Source organism: Solanum stenotomum, chromosome 3, assembly GCF_019186545.1.
Source record: "Solanum stenotomum isolate F172 chromosome 3, ASM1918654v1, whole genome shotgun sequence".
NCBI lineage: Eukaryota > Viridiplantae > Streptophyta > Magnoliopsida > Solanales > Solanaceae > Solanum > Solanum stenotomum.
Window position 1 is genome coordinate 37553805 of NC_064284.1, and position 22890 is coordinate 37576694.

Sequence of the window (22890 nt, forward strand, 5' to 3'; positions counted from 1 at the left end):
TAATCTTCAAATCTTGTCTACTACTTGGTTATGAAATCCAGTTTCTCCAGAACTTTAAAACAAGAAAGTTCAGTCCAGTCTATCATATGTTTTTGCCATATCAAGCTTTATTACAACATTGACAAGAATGCCTCTTTTTCTGATATCAGTAATAATCTATTGTGCTAATAGAATTTCTTAGTAATGCTACTCCTTTAACAAAACCAGACTGATTTCTTGAGATAAGGCTAGGCAACAAACTTTCTAACCTGTTATGGAGAATTCTAGAGATGAAAAAATAATATTTTTTTACATTAAGAATTATTATTATTATGAAGAAAGTTAACATAATTCACCTGATAAACAAATGTGTATTAGCATATGGCTAAAGTTATAAAAATATGAATCCTGCCTTTTAGACTTTAACTTGAGTTTTCGGCATCAATATTCTTGAGGAATTCAATAGAAAGAGATGAGGATCTACAGTTTAGTTGATTGAAAATGTAGACATTAAAGGAGGAGGAAGAAGAGTTAAGAGATGGAAAGGGTCATCTGTCCTTGAGTCAACATTTGCAAAGTTTTTCAAATTGGGGAAGAAATATAAGAAGCAACTTTAAAAAAATTAAGGGACATATGATGCCATTTCCTACTTAATTGGGGTTGGCAAGACTATGAAACGATTGGATTTACCGATTGAACGAGTTATAACTTTCTTAATGCTCAACTTCCGGAATATTTCATTAGATTGTAGCAATTCTTAACATTTTACCAATGAATTCTCAAATATAAATAGCCGGGGGTGTGTGCTCATTTCCAAGGTAAAATGACCTTCTTGTAGGAACTTCTTTTAGCTTGCCAGTTGACCTAGTCTTTAGGAAGATTGTGAGTTGTTTAATTTAAGTTGAGTCAATCCACATATTTTCTATTTTAGTGGTAACGTGTTATGTTTCTTTTAGGAGTTATGTGTTCTATTTTTTAGGAGTAGTTTAATTATGCTCATTGTGGACTAATATGTGTCCTATTTAAGTGGAAGTTATATGTTAAGTATTTTCCTATATATACATATAGGCTTGAAGATTCTGAATGAAAGAGGGAGTTTTTCCAGCCATTGTCTTCTTCTTTTACGTATTTCTTATTTTCTTCTTAAGAGTACACCAGTGGTATCCGACCCAGATTTCGTGAGATTGAAAACAAGTGAGGCAAATAATTTTTTTTCACATTATCCAATGGCTACTGAAAATAATTTTGTGCAAGCATTCATTCCACGCTTTGATGGTCACTACGATCATTGAAGCATGTTAATGGAAAATTTCATGCAGTCCATCAACTATAGAGGTAGAGGTTGAGGTAGAGGCCGAGGAAGAGGAAGAGGAGTTCGTGGAGGCAGAGATTCCAACAAGAATTTCAAAGCCAACAATGATCAATCTCATGGCAGAGGTCGCGACTATGACAAATCCAAGGTCAAGTGTTATAGATATCACAAATTTGGTCATTATACATCATATTGTTACACTAAACTTCCTAATGACAAAGAAAAAGAAGAAAGTGCCAATTTTGCAATTTTGTTGAAAAGAAGGAAGTAGAAACTTTGTTAATGATTGTCCACGATGGAACAAAATACGAATATGATATTTGGTATGTAGATGTTGGATGCAGTAACCACATGAGTTGAAGTAAATTTTCTTTTTCATCTCTAAATGAAAAATTTCGTTCTACTGTTGCCTTTGGTGAATGTTCAAATGTAGAAGTGATGGGCAAAGGTGATATGCAGATTAAATCAAGAATTGTTTTGTGGAGACAATCTCTGATGTATTGTATGTTTCCGACTTGAAATGTAATTTACTTAGTGTTGGCCAGTTTCAAGAAAAGGGATACGTCATCACTATTAAGAAGGGCGAGTGTGAAATTTATGATCCTATGAGAGGAGCTATTGCAATAGTTCAAATGAGCTCTAACAGATTATTTCCACTAAAGATTGATAGTGTTCAATCTTGTTTGATGGTTGAAGTAAGGAATCCCTTATGGCTGTGGCATTTCCATTATGGTCACTTGAGTTTTGGAGGCTTGAAGACACTCCAACAGAAAAACATGGTCACGAGTCTTCCTCAAATCACTACACCTTCAAAAATCTATGAAGAATATGTTATTGGTAAACAACCTCGCTCTCAATTTCCCAAAGAAAAGTCATGGAGAGAAAATGATGTCTTAGAGCTGGTGCATTCAGATCTTTGTGGCCCGATAAACCTAACGTCCAATGGAGGTAAATGGTATTTAGTCACTTTTACTGATGATTTTTCAAGAAAAACTTGGGTTTATTTTTTGCAAGAAAAATCTGAAGTTTTTTCAACATTTAAAAGCTTCAAAGTTAGCATGGAAAATGAAGCATGGAAAACTATTAAGGCTTTCCGAACTGATTGTGGTGGCGAATATTATTCAAAAGAATTTGAAGTGTTCTGTGTAGAGAATGACATTCGAAGAGAGCTTACAACTGCGTATTCACCACAATAAAATGGTGTAACGGAAAGGAATAACAGAACCATCCTCAACATGGTGAGAAGTTTGTTAGTGAGAGGAAGCATTCCAAAGACTTTTTGGCCAGAGTCCGTAAATTGGAGTGTTCATATTTTAAACAGAAGCCCAACCTTTTTTGTTGAAAATATGACACTGCAGGAGGCATGGAATGGAGAAAGTCAATCGTAGATCATTTAGAATCTTTGGATGCATTGCATATGCTCATGCCCCGGATGAAAGGAGGAAGAAACTTGATGACAAGGCTGAAAAATATTTTTTTCTTGGTGTAATTGGGTCTTCCAAAGCATATAAGTTGTTTAATCCATTGACCAAAAAGTCTGTTATCAAAAGGGATATTACTTTTGACGAAGAAAGCACTTGGGCTTGGAATAGGCAGCAACCTACCCAAATGCTCTGTGATAGTAATGTTGAACAAGAGCAATTTTCAGCACTTTGTGTGCTGGGAAATTCATCAGTTTCAGTCACTACAACTTCACCAACAATTTTTATAGCAAATGAAGAAGTAACTCAAACTGTCGGACGAGTTAGAAGAAGGCCTGCTTAGATGAAAGATTATAATGTAACTGGAATAGAAGATCCAACTACTCATTTTGCTTTGTTTTTAGATTTGGATCCTACATATTTTGAGAGTGATGTGAAGGAAGAAAAGTGGAGAAAAGCAATGGATGATGAAATTGATGCCATTGAGCGAAATGTTACTTGGGAGCTGTTAGATCTTCCAAATGGACATAAAACCATTGGAGTGATATGGGCCTTCAAAACAAAGTTGAAGAAAAATGGCGAAGTGGACAAGTACAAGGCACATTTAGTGGCTAAAGGATACAAGCAACAATACAATATAGATTATACAGAAGTATTTTCTCCCATTGACAGACATGATACAATCAGATTGGTTATCGCATTGGCAGCTTAGAAGTCTTGACTTATTTTTCAGCTAGATGTCAAGTCATTATTCTTACATGGGTACTTGGAGGAACATGTATTTGTAGAATTGTGACACCTCGGGTTCGAGAAAGACCAAAAAGGGGTTATGGAGAAGGACTCACAGGCCAACACCTCGACCAGGGACCCTCCATGAAGCCCCATAGTGTCACACCCAGAGGCTACCCCCTTGACGTAAACACGGGACCTAGGATCACGAGTGACCCCAAGCTAACCCTGAAGATGGCATATCATAAACATACTAAAAACAGCTGAATAAAGAGATACTATGCGGAAGCTAAAAGATGAGATAACTGAAAGATGGGGAAATACCCATTCCTGATCTAAGTATATATATAAATTCTAAGAGTTTATTGATACTGAACATTCACTCAAAACTAAAGTTGAATCTAATACTATGTCTGAGAAAGCCTCTAATTGACTAGAGTTGTTGGGACATGTCCCAGCTAACCCTAGCAAAACTGAAAACTGAAATAAAAGACTGAATATGAAAAACATGTCTATTGTCCTCGAAGTATGAGGACTCGCCACTGAAGCTGCTGAATACGGATCAGAAACCGATCTATGCGTGGTCTGGATACTGAATACCTGAACCTACATCATGAAAGAATGTAGCGCAAAGTATGCGTTAGTACTTGGAATGTACTGAACATGCAGGATATGGATGATAACTGAACAAACATATAAGCTGAACAAAACCTAACTGAGCAATGACATAATCTGAATAGAATAATAATACTAAAATATACTGAAATGAACTGAACTGAATGCAATGACCAAGTACAGATTATTAACATAACATGATGAGCTGAATACTGAAGTATAACTAAAAGCCTCGTCAAATGCACTAGAGTCTAACTCTGGAGCTACTATTAACCGACATAAAACCACGTGAGCTAAACATGAAGTCCGATGTATATGCCCCATCGAGATGCCATGGGTATAAAGGCATACTAGCGTGATCATTAAATATGATGCCTAACATAGGGAACTTATAAACCTACGGGGGCATGTAGTTTTTGGACTATGAGGGTACACTGAACCCTAGTCCACTCGGTGTTAAGTCTACTCTCAACTGGGATTGTGTTTGACACAACAAAATTGAAATACTAGATAGCTCAATATTCTGATACGCAAATATGAGAATGAAACATTTATGAACTGACAATGTAACATTTGAAATTGGAGCATGTATATCTATTTAAGTGACCTAGCAAGTGTAATTTACGAAGTAAGAGAATCTACATAAATAGATACTATGCTGAAGCTAAAATATGAGATAACTGAAAGATGGGGAAATACCCAATACTGATCTGAGTATATGTAACTTCTAAGATTTTAATGATACCGAACATTCACTCAAAACTAAAGCTGAATCTAATACTATGTCTGAAAAGGCCTCTAACTGACTAGAGTTAATGAGACATGTCCCAAGCTAACCTAGCAAAAATGAAAACTGAAATAAAAGACTGAATATGAAAAACATGTCTATTGTCCTTGAAGTATGCAGACTCACCATTGAAGCAATTGAATACAGATCAAAAACCGATTTATGCGTGGTCTGGATGCTAAATACATGAACCTACATCATGAAAGGATGTTGTGCAGAGTATGCGTCAATACTTGGAATGTACTAAGCATGTAGGCTATGAATAATAGTTGAACAAACATATAAGCTGAATAAAACATAACTGAAGAATGACATAATTTGAACCGAATAATAATAATATTGAAATATATTGAAATGAACTGAACTGAATGCAATGACCAAGTACTGATTATTAACATAACATGCTGAGACTGAATACTGAAGTATAACTGAAAACCTGGTCAAATGAACTAGAGTCTGACCGTGGGAACTACTATTAACCGACATCAAACCACGTGAGCTAAACGTGGAGTCTGATGTATACGCCTCATCGAGAGGACCCAATATACCTTGGCAGGGGTATAAAGGCATGACTGACGTGATCACTAAATATGATGCCCAACAGAGGGGACTTATAAACCTACGGGGGCACGTAGTTCTAGGACTATGAGGGTACGCTGAAACCTAGTCCACTCGGTGTTAAGTCTACTCTCAACTTGAATTGTGTTTGATACAACATAACTGTATACTGGATAGCTCAATATTCTGACATGCAAATCTGAGAATGCAACATTTATGAACTGACAATGTAACATTCGAAACTGGAGCATGTATATCTATTTAACTAACCTAGCATGTGTAATTCATGAACTAAGAGAATCTACACCACTAGGGTTCTGAATTTCATGCAAAGAACTAAGCAATGATTTCACGAAAACATGATAATCTAATTATGAACACCATAACAGCTAAATCACAACCAATATCTAAGGTTTTAGAAACACTAGGTCTAAACAAGATATAGAGAATCAATAATCTGACTGAATTCTAGGGACCTAGTGGATGAAAGGAATCCACTAGTGAAATCCCACATACCTGGTGACGAAATTCACGGAGAAATCTTTCGATTTAGGGGTTGGAACTAAAGAAAATCTCCTGCTTGTTCTGGAGGGGAGTTGGTCGACTCTTTTCTCCTTTTTGCTCTATGTTTGATGAATTTTGGGTGAATGAATTGTTTAGGGTAAAGTCTGACTAGAATACTAGGCTAAAACAGAGTAAAATGATGTAGTTTAGGGATTAAACAATGTAGTTTAAATGTCCAAAGCATAAGGGAAAAGACCAAAATGACCCTGACTTAACAGCTGACGAAGCCATCGACGACCCTTGACCGACAGACCGTGGAGTGACCAATGGTTTGTCCTGGCAGGGCATAGTTTGGCTTCAGAGAATTGGTGTTGAGGGTCACGATCCACAGACCTAGACCGCAGAACGTGGTCCCACCTACGGTCCGTAGGTCCTGTCATGTTCTGGACTTTATGGGGAAATGTTGAGGTGCTCAACCACGGACCACACCTACGGTCCATAGGTGGCTTCCGTCGGTGGCACCTGCAACTTCACCAAATCTATATTTTGTCCTTTCTCAAATCTGGGGTGTTACACAGACAAGCTGTGAATGGGACCATGGTGTGTGTGGTGGCCCGTGGTAAGTCCCCCAAGGAGTGTTGGGTAGGAATCCCATCACACGAGGGTCTTAACGGCACATGGGGAGGCATAAGGGGAGTAATGTTGCCCGTGTAGGGGAGGCAGAACCCATCTCAAGTCAGCCTCTTCTCACAAACCCCTAAACAGGTCGTGAAAGGTAAAACAACCCGTGAAGTTGGTCGTGATGAGAGTCAAGGCAACAAGGGGTCTCCCTAAGCCACTGGTCTAAGGGCCACGACTGCCTAGACGACTCGTGGACCCTTAAATGGCCCGTGAAGACCTCCATGTGGGGGTTGCGTCAGCTTTAAGTCAAGATCATTTGGTCTTTTCCTAATTATTCTATTTTTATACTATGTCGTTTTACCCTTACCTAGAACTCCTATATAAGTATTTTTAACCCCAAATTTCTCCAATTAAGATCATTCTCTCAAATTTTTAAAAGAAGATCAAGTTTTCTTCTCCCACAATATTTCTCTCTGTAGAAAACTTGAAGAAGAAGGGTTTAACCTAGGGTTTCAAGTCATGTCTCATATCCTCCATTGAAGGCAAGCAATTAACATTGAGGTATGATAGTTTTCATCCATGGAGCCCTTTCCTCCATGGAGTTCCCAAATTCTCCAAGTTGCAAAGTTAGAAATCCCCTATTGAGTTAGGGTTTTTCTTCCATGTTATAGGTTCTCTTGATTATTGCTTTAGTTGACTGTTTTATGATCTTCCAAGCATGAATTGATATAATTCTATGGTTTTTATGATGAATTCCCTTGAACCCATACCCATCCCATGCTCTACAAGTTATGATGATCTAATGTGGGTTGTAGAATTATGAAGGATAAGTTTTATGAAATCATGCATGTTATCATGAAATTTATGTAAATGTTTTAAGGATGCTTTGAGAGTGAAGTATCAATGATGTTGTTGTTGTTGTGTTGTTGTTGAAAGGATTTCTTATATACACATGAAAGCATGATTGTGAAAAGTTTTCTCACATAATAAGGGTTCTTAAGGTTGAAAGGCTTTTCTCACCTAAAATGAACCAATGATAATGAATTATTCTAATAAGGGTTCTTTTACCCATGCTCTCTATTGAAAGACAAGAGGTGATCCCCATGTCACATGATGCAAGGACAAGAGGCGATTACCTATGTTCCTTTAAAAAGATAAGATGAATAAATTAAGAACTATTTTGTGGAAGTTAAGCTTAGTACCGAGTGGTTGAGTGGAAATTACCCGTGTCCCATCAACTATGTGTCAACATAAGATTGTCTAGATAGGTATTAGCTAGTGGATCCACATAAGCTAGAAAGTTCATGGTCTTACCTTGGCAAGTAGGACAACCCTTTTCGGTGTGGGAGATATCAGATTCCATGTTGATAGCTCACATGGTCTTATATGTCGGTTAAGGCTACTTCCCACAAGCAACCTATGATGAACTAAGACTACTTCAATAAGTACCTCACATGGGTTTTAAGATGATATCTACTTGCATTGACCATGTTTTATATCTTATGTTTCCTAACTCCTAAACTCATGTTTTAGTTTGGTCATTGCACTCTTATAAAAATATCCCTTTTTAGCATGTTCTGTATGTTTTTATGCATGACTATCGTACTTGGTACATATTTTTACTAACACATACTCTTGCCTACATTTTTCCAAATGTAGGGTCAGATATTTAGGGTTCCAGTTTCGTGGCTAGAGTTCTTTGAGAAGATTTTGAGCTTTGGTGAGTCCTCATGCTTCGAGGATCGGACTTTTGCATTTTTCAGTCTTTCTTACTTTCAGACTTTGTACGTGATGCCAGGGTTACATCCTGGTCACTCTTGATGTATTAGATGGCAAAATGAGACTTAGCAGACTTCTGTTTTACTTTGATATAACTATTAGACTTGAAATATTTTTCCTTACCTCTTTCGTATTTCTTATATCTTATTATGCATGCTAAGTGGCTTGTGTAGGGCCTCTCGGGGTCCTATCCATGTTACACCTAGGGGGTACCTTGGGTTGTGACAAGAATAACCCCCTAGTTATGTTAAAATTGAAAATGAGCATAAGGTTTATAGATTGGAAAAAACCCTCTATTGTGTAAAACAAGCTCCTCGGGCTTGGTATAGTTGCATTGAGTGGTATTTTCTAAAAGTTGGTTTTTCAAAATGTCCTTATGAGCATACATTGTTTGTAAGATTGAGGATCAAGGAAAGATGATCATTATTTGTTTGTATGTTGATGATCTTTTTTTTACTAGAAATTGTGGTGTCATGTTTGAAGAATTTAAGAAGTCGATGAATGATGAGTTTGAAATGTCGATGCATTACTTTCTTGGCATAGAGGTAGTGCAATCTGATAAAGGGATATTTATTTCTCAGAAAAAATATGTAGGGGAAATTCTAGACAAATTTCAGATGATGGATTGTAATCCAGTTAACAGTCCTACTGAACTTGGCTTGAAGCTACATAAAAATCCTATTGGGAAGAAGGTTGATAGCACACTTTACAAACAAATTATGGGCAATTTGATGTATCTCACTGCTACAAGATTTGACATAATGTATTCTGGGAGTTTAATCAGCAGGTACATGGAGAATACCACATAAATGCATTTGTCTGCAACCAAGATAATTCTTCGTTACTTGAAAGGGACGAGAGACTTTGGGCTATTTTATAAGATGAGTAAAGTCCAATCTTCTCGGCTATACAGACAGTGACTATGTTGGTCATTATGACGACCGAAAAAGCACTTCAGGTTATGCTTTTATGTTTGGGTCCAGTGTTATTTCATGGTCAACAACCAACTGTTACTTTGTCTACTACGAAAGTCGAGTTTGTTGTTGCGACTGCTTGTGCCTGTCAAGCTATTTGGTTGAGGAGACTTCTGGAAGAGTTGAAATTCAAGCAGCCAGAAGCTACCAAGATTTTTTGTGACAACGTTCAACAATTCAAATATCCAAGAATCCAATGCTACATGGAAGAAGCAAGCATATTGATGTGAAGTTTTATTTTTTACGAGATCTTAGCAATAATGGAACAATTGATCTGATCCACTGCAGGAGCGAAGACCAGGCTACCAATATTTTCACCAAGGCCCTAAAGATGGTGTCATTCATTAAACTTAGAAGGCTACTAGGCATATGCACAATCAAAGATGTAAATAAATTGTTAGCAAACATAAGTTTAAGGGGGAATTGTAGGAACTTCTTTTAGTTTGCCAGTTGACCTAGTCTTTAGGAAGATTGTGAGTTGTTTAATTTAGGTTGAGTCAATCCACATAGTTTCTGTTTTAGCAATAACGTGTTATGTTTCTTTTAGGAGTCATGTGTTCTATTTTTTAGGAGTAGTTTAATTATGTTTTAGGAGTAATTTAATTATGCTCATTGTGGACTGATGTGTCCTATTTTAGTGTAATCATTCTATTAAATATTCTGAATGAATGAGGGAGTTTTTCCAACCATTGTCTTCTTCTGTCACGTACTTCTTATTTTCTTCTTTAAGAGTATAACACTTGTCCCCAAAAGAACACCTCAACAATGACAAATTTTCATAATAAAGAACAAGGTGAAAGCATCATCAAAAGTTCAAAAGCAAGAAGCTGAAGTAATGTTCAGAAGGAGTTGCAACTTCAGAAGGAGCACACTTGTAGTATAATGTAATAATAATGCAAAAAAGAAAAGGAGAAAGCATTAGCAAACTAAAGTTTGGGGTAATTTAAGATCTTCACAATTCCATCAAATGTACTACAATTATACTCTCAAACTAAGGAAACCTCAATCCATCAAGCCTCCGAAAATAACTTAGTTCGCACTCACACCAGAGAAGCTTCTTTCAAAGTAAGCTTTCCCATAAAACAAATCATTTAGAAGGCAACAAACAACAGTCAAGCTAAACATCTATGTCAACCCACACAAATCACTCTGTACAGTAGTTTTCCAGTAAAGGGAAAGCTGGCATCACAAAATCACGATCCCTTGGCCAATTTTTGTGCACTCATGAGGCTCTTAGTCAACCATATTGCCGTTTCTCTGGATGAAACTGCATCATCGCCAAATGGTTTCAGCACACCAGCAAGCTCATCAATTTTTTCCTGCTTGAGTAGTCGTGCACAAACCTCTAAAAGGGATTCCAGAGCTTCAGCTCTTTCTTGAGTCGGATTTTCCCAGTCGTTCTTGTGCCCATCACCAGCTAAGGCAGCTAGTGCCTTAAGCAGTGAAACCCTATCATCTAGTGCTTGACGTTTAGCATCTTCAACCATAGTTGCATTCTTTTCTATCTCATCTTTAAGTGGGCTTGACCTATTTCTTTCAGAAGCTATGTGGTCAACAGAAACTTCTTTAAACTCGCCAACATTTTCACTTTCAGATGCATGACACCTTAGTTCAGCATCTGTATCAGATTTTGCAGGTCGTGTAGTTGATGAAGTGCTTTCTTCATCATAAGACCGTGTTTTCTCAGTGGAGCTTCCACTAGACGAAATCATTCTGCTAGGCTTTGCGGAGGTACAATCTAGTTCATTCAAGTTTGCTTCTCCACTGCCACTTGGCGTGCTCAACTCCTCAAGGTCTTTTGTTTTGTCATTCTCCCCGTCACCTTCTTCAGATTGTGGAACATGCTCAACAGATACTTTTTCTTGTTCCTCAGAGTGCGTATTTTCCATGAATCTTGAAGAGTATGGTGTATTTGTACTTCCTTCTTGCAATAGAGGGTCGGATTGATCGCTTCCATTGCAAATAGCTGCCGCACTAGCATCCCAACATTTAGAATCCACACCATCTACAAATATCTTTGTTGAGTAGCTAGTAGGATCAACTCTCTTAGTCTCAAGTTTGGCTTTAAATGTGTCATAGTTGTCAGATAAATTTCGTGGCCGAATGTTGTCCCTTTCATCAAAGTGAAAAACAGGACCCTTCTCTTTAAGCCCAAGAGATTTGTCACTTCCATCAAAGTGAAAAACAGGACTCTTCTCTTTTAGCCTTAGAGGTCTGTCTCTTATGAATCTAGGACTGCCAGATTTTCCAGGTGATTGCTTTGTTTTTTCCTTTGGGCTGTTTGGAGACTTCACTGGAAGAAAAGCAGATGAAGGGTTGCGGCAGCGAAGGAGGTATGGCTGCAAATGTTGATGCCTTAACAACTCCGCAGTCTGAAAGTGATGATGAAAAAACAAATCAGAAAGACTGACGATTTCAGATTTAATTGCATTTGAATATATGCAGCTTGCACTCACTGTTGGTCTGTGTTCAGGGCTTTTCCTTAGCATGCTTTTAATAATCTGTTTCCTGGAAGCATTGATCCATCTTGTCAGTTTAATGATTAGAGTGGCTAGATAAACAATTATAAGTGCTAGTAGAAATAAGAACCACTTCTTAACAATGGTTGGAAGCTACTTACAAGTTGGAGGAATATATAATTGGAAGTGGTGATAAAGAGCCCCTGTTTATTTTATTGATAAGTCCTGTCATGTCCTGCCGAATAAAAAAACCTTTCAATGTTCCACACAAATAATATTAAAGGTAAACAATGTATTATGAATTATGATGTTCACAGATAGCTGACAGGTCAACGTACTGGAGCTCTAAATGGTGCCTGGTGTGCAGCAATCTCAAACATACAGCATCCTACAATCATATCAAACTATTGCTTCATTATTAAGGAAATAATAAAAAGGAAATGCATTACTTCACCAGTTCTCTTACCAAGAGACCATATGTCAGATTTGTAGCCATATGGTATATCAGCAAGGAGCTCAGGACACATATAGTTTGGAGTACCAACAACCTGTTTGGAGGCAACAAGTCACTAATATAAGTTATTGGCGAAGTTAGAACTAGTAGCATATTCCTCGAACACATAAAGGCAGGGTATTTTATAATTGAACACTACCATACATAGAAATCACAACAAGATGACATACTATAACTAAACAGAACACCTGGTTTTCTCAACATTGGAGGGGGATAAGGTGCCCTCTAGCTAGTCACTACGTAAACTTATTGAATCATTTATGGAGACGATCATAGTTCATTGCTAATAAGCAGGAGCTAATTTTTCCACTACAGCTGTATGAATATACAGAGAACTCGTACCGAGGAAGCAAGGCCTTCTCCATCTAAAAGTTTTGCGAATCCAAAATCACCTGTGTAAAAAAATTAAACAGATTTAACTCATAGATAACATAGAAGCAAGGAGGGTGCTATCATGCACTTGGTTGTCATTCTTACCTAGCCGGATGTCATTGTCCTTTGTGACAAAAACGTTAGATAACTGAAATAAATCGAAGTAGTTCATGTTAAAACATGTCATACAAGGAAAGCTCATTAATAGATCAGGGCCTGTTTATACCTTCACATCTCTGTGTAGAACACGGTTGGAGTGCAGATAATCTACCGCCAGTAATAGCTGAGTCAGCCATTTGCAGAGTTTCTGCAGAGGAAAAAGTTGGTGAACACAAAAAACTTTAAGTGAACCACTCTAGTATGGAGAACCCATTATGATGGAAGCTGTATCTAAACTACCTCTTCTGGGAAGAGAGCTCCTCTAGACTTCCTTATGATCTTTGCCCTGATTACCCAAAAAACAAAAAGGTCATTATCTTCATATTACACCATAAAACATTCCCATGATCTTATTGCTTTCAACCTTGTAATTTAGGAAAAGGTGTCTAAAGATTCTTCATTTAAAAGCATCATAGGGTAGTTCAATCTACAAATATGTTTTGACCATCTTTTGGGAGAAACATAAAGTTAAAATGTCAATAAGTATAAAAATGCTAGCAAGGCTAGGATAACCACTTACATATCTCCACCTTCATAATAGTTGGTAACGATGCATATCCAGTTCCCCTGAAAGAAAAACAAAGTCAATCCTGTTTTGAGGCAACTCGATATAGATTTTTCTCAAGTCAAGGATAATTATTTCAGTTCCAAATCCTGTTCTAGAAACTGAATAACATAATACCTTCTCGACCCAAGCATCCTTGTACTCCACGATATATGGATGGCTTAACTTAGCTATCAGATCCATCTGCCATAGAATAATACATACACAGATATCAATTAGCTAAACATTATGCAGACCTATCTACTTAACATAATATCATTCCATTTACGTGGCCTAACTTGATGAGAATACTAAAAATAAGACAAGCTGAACGTGTGTGGTTTCAAAGGTAAGACTAAATTTTTTCAATAGGTAAAGGTAAAACTATATTTTTTTAAGCTAATATACCACCAGGAGAAGTCCTTCATGGCTTATTTTATTATTATTAATAATAAATCTCAAATAGAAAGTACAAGATAAGACTAAAATTAACTTATCAATTGCAAAACTTTTCTTGACTGCAATGACTACTTGCAGTCAACAGGTGTCACCGCAGCACTATCTATTTGCTACCATAAACTCAAGAGAATCTAAGGCTGCAGCAGAAGGTTTACTTATTAAAGGTCATCCCATCTTTGACAGGAAAATGGCCACATAATTAGAGCAAAGGGAATACTTATTGGACATTGGGGCCTATAAAGTTCTTCACAAGAACATTTTAGGAGCAGTCACCTAAATAATAAAAGAAAGTGATTTTAGCATTTATTACAAGTTCCACAGACCACAAGTAGCAAAATGCACAGATACTAATCCAATCTAAGAGTTTCAGTCAACTAAGTTCAGAAGTTTGCAAACTTTTGCTATAAGATTTTGGTTTGGATGGTCACACTCATCATAATAGTTTTCTACATTTCTTCTCTACCAAAAATTATGGATAAATTCCGCTGCTACTTCTCTTGCACCCCAAATTATCAGCTCATGCAACCTTTGGAATTCCATTAGTTACCTTCAGTTATTTCATTTTTCCTTATGTATCTCTTATTACCAAAGGATCTACTAATCAAGTAACAAAAAGACAAAAAAGTAATCTAAAAGTTCTATTTCTACTTCAGCTTCATCCGTAGTTACTTTAGGACATTGATCCATACTTCATCCTGTTGAGAAGATGCCAAGAAATATTAATCCATATTTACAGTACCAGTTAGTGGTTTCCAACACAGAGGTCACAGGAAACTAGTAGGGAATATCATTGAAGATCTTCACCGATATACTTAACCATTTGTCTAATCATCATTATTCAACTACTAAGGAAGACTGCCCATACAAAGAAGGGTTTGATTTGAAGGACTGTTCCTTCATATGTACAAGAGTAAATTAGTGAAAAATGACACACCAAAAGAAATAGCAGTTCTGTGATATGAGGATGATGATCAATGACTTGGCATTTGTTCAAAATGCTCTTATTTTTATAGGACTAGATTAACTAAGTTCTAATTTTGAAGAAAAAACTGCCTTCTATTTAAAACCTAAGAGGTATGTGAGTTCTCATAGGATTGTGTTCGTTTACCCACATGCCAATCATGTTATTTCGTTCTTAAATATTGAACGATTAGAGTTCTTGAAGTTTTGCTTTCGTTCTTGAATTAGGATGGGTTTGATGATTTTTTGAGATAATTGTATTGAGTTTAGGAGTTGTTTTTAGTAGATAATCACGTACTTATATTGGGTAATTGAATCAAAGAACAAATTGAGAAAAATAATTGATTGTAGAGGAATTAGTAACAGAAAATGAAAAGAAATATTTATCGGGATGATCTGAGGGAGAGGTGGCGCGATGCGGCGCAAATGCGACAGCCGGTCTAGTGTGGAGTGCTAGCAGTGCAAAATTTTGGACTCTCTAAACGTTGGCGCCCCGTACCTGCAGTGCGCCAGGGTCGCCTCCCCACCCTCTTTTCTACCCATGTTGGCTACTTGGTTTATGAGAGCTGTGAGTTGTCAGAACTCTCCCCCATATCACTGCTCAATACTACCACCAAAATATATTTAGCTCATTATGTTTTAAAGAAAAAATTTCCACTTCCTCATCTTTGAGATTATTACTCAAAAGGTTTCTCTAAAAAGAGATAATACTGAAAACTGTTCATAAAATCTCATAATAGAAAAAAAATGCAGCAGTTGGAATCAAAATTAAGGATTGTACGGAAAGGACATTGATGGTTGACGATGAAAGACAACAACATACCCGGTGTAATCCCACAAGTGGGGTCTTGGGATGTGGTGTGTACGCAGCCTTACCCCTACCATGTAAAGGTAGAGAGGCTGTTTCAGACAAGGAAAGACGTGGGCACAAAATCTACGACAATGGATTTATTGGCCTCAATCAGCCAGTAAAACTATAGGCTAAGAGACGCAAACTATTGATTATAGATATCAACTTCTGTTAGGTACTTGTGATGCAACACTTTTGTCTAGTATAGCTTCCCAGTGTAAAATGTAAGAGGATCACTAACTTTAGGTTTCTCAGTTTAAGCATTGAATCATGTACCCGTGCATTTGGTAAGAAGCTGAAGTCTCTGATCAAACCAACATCAAAATTAGGTAATATAGGCTTAGAATTGATTATAAAAGAATACAATATAATGAAGCATTTGAAGTGACCTCTTGAAGTGCAGTACGCTTGAACTTGTCTGTCTGCTTTGCTAAAGGTATCTTCTTCAGAACATACCTAAAAGGAGGAATTTGTATTCCTTGTTAGTCAAAATAATTTGAATGTTGTAGGCAATGGGTTCAGTATTAGGCAGGGTCTTTAACTCAAACAGAAAAGGGTCATTTACAGTTGTATCATTATGTCACTGCAAATGCAAGAAAATATTAATTTGTGGGTTGGGTTTGTATGTAAGAGTAACTTGTGGCCAGCAGACAAATCATTTCATTTTCAAGATGTTCATCAGCACATAACAATTTTTATATGAAAACTTTTCTTTTGGCAATTAAGTGACATTTTATTAATTCAGAGGCAGAAAAGCAAAGCTCCTCCTACCCAGACCCTTCAGGAGGCCAGTGGTTTGGGCTTGGGACTTCCATGTTGGAGGTCTCAAGTTTGAAACCCCTTGCCAACAAAAGCAAGGGGTCCGGGCTTGCCTAATGCGGATTTCCTTGTCATCCAAAAAAATAAGAAAAAAGGGGGCTCCTCCTACCCAGCCAAAATTGAAGCTGGTAACTCCAAAAAGAAATCTACTTACATCCTGAAATGATATGTTAAGCAAATAGTATTCCTGAAATTGTTATGAGGAAAGAGAACGAAAATAGTCGCTTACTTCTTGTTGTCAGTGGTATGAAGAACAAGAAATGCTGTTCCAAAAGCTCCTCTACCAATTTGCTCTATCACTTGATAATCATCTATCTTTGACTTGCTGCTACCATTTTGTATCTCCATTCTACCCTCAAAACAAAGATACAAACTTCAAAACAAATCTCTAGTCTCAAATTAAGGAAAAAAAAGTTGGGATTATTCAAGTAAACAAAGCTGTTGGAATAAATTTGCATAAAGCTATAATGATGTTAAGCTGCAACAACTATGTGTCTTGTGTGTGTGAGAGAGAAAAAGAAAGACAAAGAAGAGGGCCCATAGGGAAGAAAAGGTTGGTTGGGCTTGGAATTTTAGCAACACAACAAAATTCAACTATTCCCAAATTTATTTTTTAATTAGAAAAGTCAATTTTACCCCTTCCAAAGAATTAGTTATAAATTCCTTAGTCTCAACATTAATACTCCACATATTAAAAGACTAAGAAAAAGTATTTAGCCTCGTCACACATGAGTGGTGTAGAAATAAATTTAGTCATATCGCACCATGTTGGTTTCATATTATTACGAGCACTAACTAAAATAAATAATTTCAGAGAGGGACATAGTCCTAAAGTAACAAGGGAATATATAGAAAATGGTACGTGTGTGTATGATAGAAAAGGAGGAAAGTTTTGGTAGGAAAACAAGTGAGGGACCAATTAAAGACCTTTGCTTGCAATTCCAGAATCAATAAAAGGGTGTTCGAATTGACCATTTCACACACAAGGAGAAATATTGAACCTCTTCTTATTGGGTCATACCCATGATGTGTCACTATCCTACACTCAATACCAGCAACCCAAACGTATTTTTTAAGGATTGGGACTTTTTTTTATTCTTGGCTCACGGACATCTCTTTGTATTTAAAAAAAATTTAAAACATTTCTCTCTTTTTTTTTCTCTCTTCTTCCTCCAAAATCATTATTGTACTCCCATATTCTCTCGTTTCTTTATTTTCTATCTATGTAATTGTTGGTGTTGGTTGAACTGAAATTTTGTCACGATCCAAAAACTCGGGTCATGATGGCACTTATCAAGATTTATCGCTAGGTAAGGCAACTCATATGTGGAACGACAAGAAAACAGACATATTGGACAGAATCAATGAACAAGGAGAAGATAACAACAATACAAAGTGATACACAATGGAAAAAAGAAATGACATAAATATACAACAATACAAGATCCAATCTCACAAACTGGTGGATGAGGGTACAAAGCTACTATACTAAAAAAGAGTACAAGCTACAAAAACCAAAATAAGTATAGACTTGTTTCGAATGCAAAAGACTAGCCAAACACTGTAAACAGAAGGAGAGGAGTCATCGAATGCAAAAGACTAGCCAAACACTGTAAACAGAAGGAGAGGAGTCAAACTAGGACGTCATCTCTTCACCCTTTATCTCCGGGAGTCCCTTCTGAAGCTCGAAATTTACACTGTCGGTTGGCGCTCAAATATTCATTACGAAAAACATATGTAGAATGTAGTATGAGTACCAAAACAATAGGTACACAGTAGGCATCATAGGACGACTGAGCTTGGAAAGCAAATACATAATGAAAAGTGAAGAAATAAATGATAGTTAAGGGTCATAAAAACGTAACCATAGTAGAAAGTCTAATTATACACCTCGGTAATCTAGTACGAACAAAATGATAAAGTAAATAAGATAACGACGACCTAATTGGACCCCATAAGGTATACTCGTGCACAATTAAAATGAAAATAACCCAAATGGACCCTCATTAGCCTGATGAGTATAGAACAGAGTTGATGGTATCCCTAGATATGACTAAGTATAATTTGGAACTCATACGGTCAACCCCAAACTTTGAATCACGATGAAGACACCTCGAAGAACCCAAAAGAATCAAGATGCCAGGACTCAAACACGACTAATAAAAACATGCCTGGACTCAAACCGCGACTAGTAGAAATGTGTTCGGACCTCAAACCATGGGTAGAACACTCTGAAGAACCCTATACTTATATGATCATCATCAAGTGAAAATATATCATACAACAAAACCTCCATTATGTCAGAAGTGAGCTACTCGTGCTCAGAATCCATAACCCAATCCAATCTTACCATTAAAGCCTAAAATCACAACCTAAACACACTGAGGTCGTAACATAAGAAAGTTATTAATGAAATTCCAATAAAAGCGGAGTTGTCACCTAACTAAGGATTCATACTACATGAACCAAATCAGCTAGATCAATCTATAGGGAGCTAGAACCGTCTGAAGAAACAATGAAAGATTTACAAGGCATAACAACTCCAAAATAGAAATTCTAAGGCAATCACTAGCATATGTCTAGGCTAAGGTCAATAATCAGCCATACATACCAATACAAAAGGGCATCAAGTTACAATATTGGGAAGGCTAGATATATCAGTAGGGAAGACATATGCGAGCTCTCACACAATAGGAACCGAAACAACTATAGAACCCTCCAACTAATATCTCAAATATAAGCCAAATAGGCCAACTACTCATTGGATACTAACCTTTGAGCCCAAACATAAGAAATAACCTCAATTGGTGTGTAGTCACAAGAACCCTACCACACCACTAGAGGGATTCTGGGCATGACTAAGGTAACAGTCTTAGCAAAGCAATTCAAGATCGCATGGTAGGGGGATAACCAGTCCATGCCTAGAACAATATCAAATCAAGCATATCCAACACAATAAGGTCAGTTTGAGTGTCACACCTCTGTATAGTCACCAAACATGAACTAAACATATGATCAACTACTAAAACTTAGCCATAGGAGTCGAAACACATAATGACGCTACTAGAGTCTCAAAATACAAAGTCAACCAGGAAGAATAATAAACAAACATAAAAAAATGTACAACTCAAATCAAATAAAGTCGAGGAAGGCTGATAACCTATAAGAATTGTACATGTGATGACAATGTTTGATGCCTTAGTTCTTGCCTTCTCAAGAGTTGCATGAAGGTGGATTTTTCGGCCTCTGAACTGAGCATATTGTAAAATGATGGCTTCTGATAAGTCGTGTCTTCGACACCTTGCCACTTTTTTAAAATTTCAACCAAACTTCATGAAGAGGTTCTCTCGGATTTTGTCGAAAGCCTGTGATTTCTTCTCACAACTTTACTACAAGGGAAATTAGAAAGTATCTTTCAAAGAAAACCTTCTTTAGATCTTCCCAAATAGTAATCGACCCTTCGGGTAATTCTCCAACCGATGCGATAGCATATCCGGTCAATGAGAAAGGAAACAACTTTAGTCTTACAAATTCTTGACTTATGTTCCACATCTTGAAAGGGAGACAAACTTCCACAAAAAATTTCAAAGTTGATTTACATCTTCCACCATTTTGCCTCCGAATAGTCATTTCATTTGTAGTAGATAAAGCATTGGACTAGTCACTTGAAATATAGCACTCCCTACCTCCGGTTGTAGGTGAATTTCTCCAGTCACACCCAATTTCATGGGTGCTTCCTCAATGGAAAATTCATTTGCAAAGGCCACACCATTTATACTTTCTTCATCACTCGTCTGGCCCTCATTGCTCTGTTCTGGCAAGTAATAACACAAAACACAAACTAACAAGAACACAAAATGCACACAAGTTTGAATATAGAAATCAACAAAAGACGATCATTAACCAATTCGCAACAACGGCGCCAATTTTTATAAATGCTCAATTATGTCTCTTTTAAGGCATATGCGATTGTATGCAAAATAATTATCCAACTTATGAGGTCAGAGTCGAACCACAAGGATTGACTGATGGCTCTTCTTCTATTATTTTCACAATTTGAAACAAACTAGCAAATTAAATTCTTAACAATCACACACACACACACACACATATATATAGAGCACTTTTATTATTTAATAATATTCTCAACATGCCCCCTCATGTGCGGGCCTGATTCTTTTTCATGGGCCAAGCACGTGGATATTCTTTTTTTAATTTTGGGTGGCGATGAGATTCGATGTCAGGACCTCTGCCTGCTCTGATACCATGTTAAATTAGGTCTTGGGACTAACTCACACCCCAAAAGCTAGTTCAAAGGGAGAAGGATTGCCCAAGCCTTATAAGGAGTCCAACCATCTCATTAATCACCAATATAAGACTTTTGTCATTCTTTAACACCCCACCTCACGCCCAGTGCTTAACATCTGATGCGCGGGAAATTTTGATTTTGGGGGCCCCCAACATTGGGTGAGATGGGCCCTACTCTGATACTAAGTTGAAGTGTGTGGCCATCTTATCTAATAACTTAAACTTTTAGATGAGATGGTAACACAATTCAATATGGTATCAGAGCATGAAGAGGTCCTAAGATAGCATCTCACTACCATCCAAAATTAAAAAAGTATTTTTAGGCCCACACGTGAGGGGGCGTATTGAGACTATAATCAAACAATAAAAGTGTGTTCTCTTTAACAACTTAAGCTTTTAGATGAGATGGTCACACACTTCCTCTATTAGTACCACTTCTACTTGGAGCAATATAAGCATGTTCTCATTCAGTCAAATCTTAAATAGGAAACAAAAAATCAAAAATATGGTTAAAGACCATTTAATGTGACAACATATGTCACAAATTTCTGGTAGAAAACAAAAGAATTTTTTAACATCCCAGAAATCTAATGACCTAAGCTAGAGCCTAACTTGTAGTCTAGTGTCCTAAATAGGATTAACATGAAGATTTGAGTCCTAAAATAACTTCCCTAAGTTAGTACTAAGGTCCTAGTGCCTAAACGTCAAGGCATGTCCCCCCAAGGACCCCCAAGGGTCCTTGAGGAGGGCCAAGGGGTTACCCCCAAAAGCTGTCAAAATAGCTTGACTCACGAAATGGGCACCCACGCCCCGTAGGTCGAGACTTAGTCTCCCCATTTCTCGCCTGGTTCTCCCCCTTATCTAATGTAAACCACAGTTTACCAGTACGTGGTGTCACCCCACCTACGTACGGATCGTAGGTGGGGGTTTCATGGGTCACAGCTGCAAAAGCTATTAAGTTTTCTGCCAAGGGTCAAATATTTTAATCAATTCCAAATTAATTAAGGGTAGGGATGGTTATTATTAGTTATTTTAGACCTATATAAATACTTCTAAGTCATTAAACTCCACTTAACACCTCACAACTCACAAGACTCAAACATAACCAAACTTCCCTCCCAAAATATTCTCTCTCTAGGACTCCATTGAAGAGCAAGGTCAAGGTCAAGCTAGGGGTTCAAGAACTAGCCTTTCTCCTCCAATTTTGTGTGGAAATCAAGCCAAGGTATGGATGCTTTTCACTATAGTCATGGGTCTTCTTCCAAAACGATTTCTATTGTTTAATTATAGTTTATTATGACTGATTATGATGATTTATGGTTAGATTAATTGAGTATTATTGGATTTTGATGAAAATATCCCTTGGACCCATGATTTCCCCTTCTTCCTAAATTGTGAACTAAGGTGTGACTTGATTGATCATGGAAGCTTGACAATTGATTATGTTTATGTTTATTAAGTTGTTGAATCATGAAATTCCCCTATCTAGTGTTGTAATTCTAGAATTTAGGGTTGATAATGATTCCTAGCCTTGAAGGGCAATAACTAGGGTTTGTATATATTGATAAAGATTGTATATGAACTCATGATTCACTTAGATAGTGATGATCCTATGACTATTGTGTAATTGTGGTATTGATGCAAGATCCTTCTTCCCTATACCCTTTACACTTGATTATGCATGAATGATGTATGTATGTTATGATAAGCTTGTTGTGTTGATTGAAAGACTATTTTCCTGAAACACTATGAATGTTATGTGAAAGGTTTACTCACATGTTGACGATTCTAAAAGTTTCTCATTAATTCGTAGTTTTATAAAAAATTTGAGTGAGCTGATTTGGTCCAAAAATGTTTGTATTATTAATTAATGGGTCAAAATGTTTTTTTATTAAAAAAAATTATATTTTTCTTTTGTTTTTAAACACATTCTTTTCCTAAAGATGATTTTTTTTTTAAATTAAAAGGCTTATCCTACTTCAATTTGAAAAAAAAAAAATAATTAAAAATATTTTTTATTTTACTATTGTTTTATCGTTATCTATATGAAAATTAATAATATGATTACTATGATTTTATATGTATAAATATGACATATATTATCACTTAAAAGGTATATGTTTCAGTTAAAAGGTACACAAAGTTATTCTTATATAACTTATTTAAA

The 22890-nt window shown here is 36.7% G+C and overlaps 1 protein-coding gene across 2 annotated transcripts in view; it reads right to left on the reverse strand.

Annotated features, from left to right (window-relative positions):
• Positions 1–10132: 10132 nt before the first annotated feature.
• Positions 10133–22890, reverse strand: part of LOC125858376 (serine/threonine-protein kinase Nek6-like) — a 1100283-nt gene continuing 1087525 nt past the window's right edge. Inside the window, exons 1-13 of one of the 2 annotated variants that reach the window (XM_049538133.1) lie at positions 16645–16939; positions 15986–16052; positions 13466–13531; positions 13304–13350; positions 13024–13069; positions 12851–12931; positions 12730–12772; positions 12595–12644; positions 12205–12286; positions 12077–12126; positions 11900–11973; positions 11736–11787; positions 10133–11651 (exon numbers count right to left, since the gene is read on the reverse strand). In XM_049538133.1, the coding sequence (XP_049394090.1) occupies positions 10473–11651; positions 11736–11787; positions 11900–11973; positions 12077–12126; positions 12205–12286; positions 12595–12644; positions 12730–12772; positions 12851–12931; positions 13024–13069; positions 13304–13350; positions 13466–13531; positions 15986–16052; positions 16645–16763 (1956 nt within the window). In that variant the 5' untranslated portion in view covers positions 16764–16939 and the 3' untranslated portion in view covers positions 10133–10472. Of the gene's footprint in view, positions 11652–11735; positions 11788–11899; positions 11974–12076; positions 12127–12204; positions 12287–12594; positions 12645–12729; positions 12773–12850; positions 12932–13023; positions 13070–13303; positions 13351–13465; positions 13534–15985; positions 16053–16644; positions 16940–22890 lie in introns of those variants that run through there. The other variant, XM_049538134.1, reaches the window with a different exon arrangement.